This window comes from Emiliania huxleyi (genome assembly GCF_000372725.1).
Source record: "Emiliania huxleyi CCMP1516 unplaced genomic scaffold EMIHUscaffold_471, whole genome shotgun sequence".
Taxonomy (NCBI): Eukaryota; Haptophyta; order Isochrysidales; family Noelaerhabdaceae; genus Emiliania; species Emiliania huxleyi.
Genome location: NW_005198461.1, coordinates 56,850 through 59,017, shown reverse-complemented (window position 1 = coordinate 59,017; position 2,168 = coordinate 56,850). Strand labels below are relative to the sequence as shown.

The following is a 2,168-nucleotide window of genomic DNA, read 5'->3' as shown; positions in this document are numbered from 1 at the left end:
CTGTCTCGAGACATCTCGGGCTAGTCACCTCCTCTGGCATCTCGTCCAGGTCCTTGTTCCCTACAGCAAAAGGCCTGTGTCTCCAACGAGACGTGAGAGCACACAAAGGGGAGGAGGCGTGGCGAGGTAAAGGAAGCTACGGTGGGCGCTACAGCGGCTGCCCGTCATCCCGAACTGGTGGAGCGCGATGCCCTCCGCCTCGAGGAAGCGGAGGTGCGTCTCTGGGTACTCCTCCGGGCACAGGTACACCACCTGCGAGCAGCGGAGCTAACGAAGTGGCAGGTGCAGAGTGGGTAGAGGCGGAGGCGGAGGCGGTCTGGGCAGGGGAGGCGGTCTGGGCAGAGGCTATGGACAGAGGCGGCAGCGGGGCACGGCCGCGCCGAGCGGAGGCCGCGCTGCTTCAGGAAGCCAAAGTTCTTCTGGACTGGGAAGGCGGAGCGGAAGACACCAGACCAGACCACGGCGAAGTTGGGCGGCGGCAGCTGCGCTTCAGCCATGTAAACCAGTGCGGTGGGTCTCTCAAGGGGTCCCCGGCCGGGGGGGCGGCGATCGCTGTGCCTCTCTCTTGTGCAGGCTTGACCCCAGTTGGGCCACGGTGACTAGGTGTGAATGGGGGAGTTCGGTATTCACAGTCGTTTACACTGAGGGAGCAATGGCTAGTATTATTCGGGTTGCTTTGCCGTCATCATTCAGGGCGGCGTCCTACCATGGCGGCTCAAGTCAATTATTAATATTGCTGGTGTCCGCCGTGCGAGGCGCCGTTCCACTTCGGCGCCGCCGGTCTGGCGCGGTTTCCTATTTGCAATTATTGCACGCCGCGCCGCCGTTGGGCGAACTTATCCGTTATCGGCAGCAACTTATTTTCGCGGTTTTCGCGATGTCTCTCTTAGCTCTCGGTCGCAATGGGCGATCCCAGGCGGGAGCAGAGGCCAGTGGCCTCGATTCTCTGATGGGCTGGGCCTACACTACGATCGAGTTCACGTTATTCCTCTGGTCGATCGCCGTGGGCCTCGCTTATGACGGTCTTGCAGCCCTTCTCACTAGCCGGGTCTACCGTGCCGGGGCTGGGGCAGTCCTCCTCTGCCTGCTGGGTACCACCCTGATTGAGCTGGTGACAAGCGGTGACGGGGGACCTGAGCTCCTCTTCTTCCTCAGGATGGCCGTCTTCGTCTACTGTGTCGGCTATCAGGTTCGCGCACTCTGTGACTACACCCCTGTCCGCGTCCTCCTCCTCCTCAGTGGAGGGTACCCCTTGTTCCACCACGGGGCGGCGGCGATTGCCGAGCCGTTCCGGGACTACGCGGCGATGGGCCCTTATGCAGGTGTGCTCCTCACCTTCTCCGCCATCTACCTCGCCACGCGCTCCATGGGGCGGCACGTTGGCTACTTCATGGACACGTACATCAAGACGTACGTGCTTGAGACCCGGATCGATTCCCTGCTCCGCCGAGTCCGTGGAGGCGGTGCTCATGCTGACGAGCCTTCAGAAGAGTCGGTCTCCCTCCTCCACGCCTATCTCCGAGCCCGCGGTGGCCTGCTTTGTACGCTTTCCGTCGCCGTTTACCAGTACGGCCTTGTCATGATCCCGCTACTGGCTCTCCCTCGTCGCGTGACCGCCGCCGACATCATGTACTCGGTCGTGCCCGCCGGCGCGGAGCTGAGCCACGTCGAATTGTTCGGTGGCTCGACCGCAGGCGCGCCCACCCTTGGCTGAGTACGCGCTGGCGGGGGCGGTCGCGCGCCGGGGGAGGGCGGGGAGCGGGATCAGGGCGAGGGCGCGCTGGGGGATGGTGACGGGAAGGGTATGGAGCCCGGATTCGTAATGGGGGCCGTGGCTGTTTCCTATATCATGGACACCGCAGTTTCCTGGCGAGCATCAACTTCTTGCCCCAGCACTCCCATTGGTCGATGGCATGGTAGCCCTACATGTCTGCTTCGCTCCGTTCTGATACGGCGCGCGTGAAGTCCGCAAGCTCCATGGACAGGAGCAAGGTCGCCTCGCCCGAAAAGTCTCGCAGCCTCAACCACGACCATGCCGTGTCAAGGATCCACCGGGAGCAGCTCGAGTTCTCTCATCACGGTCCCCCACTTGTACGCCTCGCTCAGCAGGAGCAGCAGCAGACATCTGAGGTCTAACTCGCCCCAACCGTCGCTGCAGCCGCGCTGCA

General features: G+C 63.1%; 1 protein-coding gene across 1 annotated transcript; it reads right to left on the bottom strand.

Moving 5' to 3' along the window:
* Positions 1 to 60: 60 nt before the first annotated feature.
* On the bottom strand, positions 61 to 497 carry EMIHUDRAFT_245682 (hypothetical protein; the record flags this gene model as incomplete). The annotated part of the gene is made up of 3 exons (XM_005767961.1): positions 61 to 74; positions 153 to 252; positions 426 to 497. The coding sequence occupies 3 exons, from the start codon at positions 495 to 497 to the stop codon at positions 61 to 63; spliced, it is 186 nt and encodes a 61-aa protein (XP_005768018.1).
* Between the last annotated feature and the right edge of the window lie 1,671 nt (positions 498 to 2,168).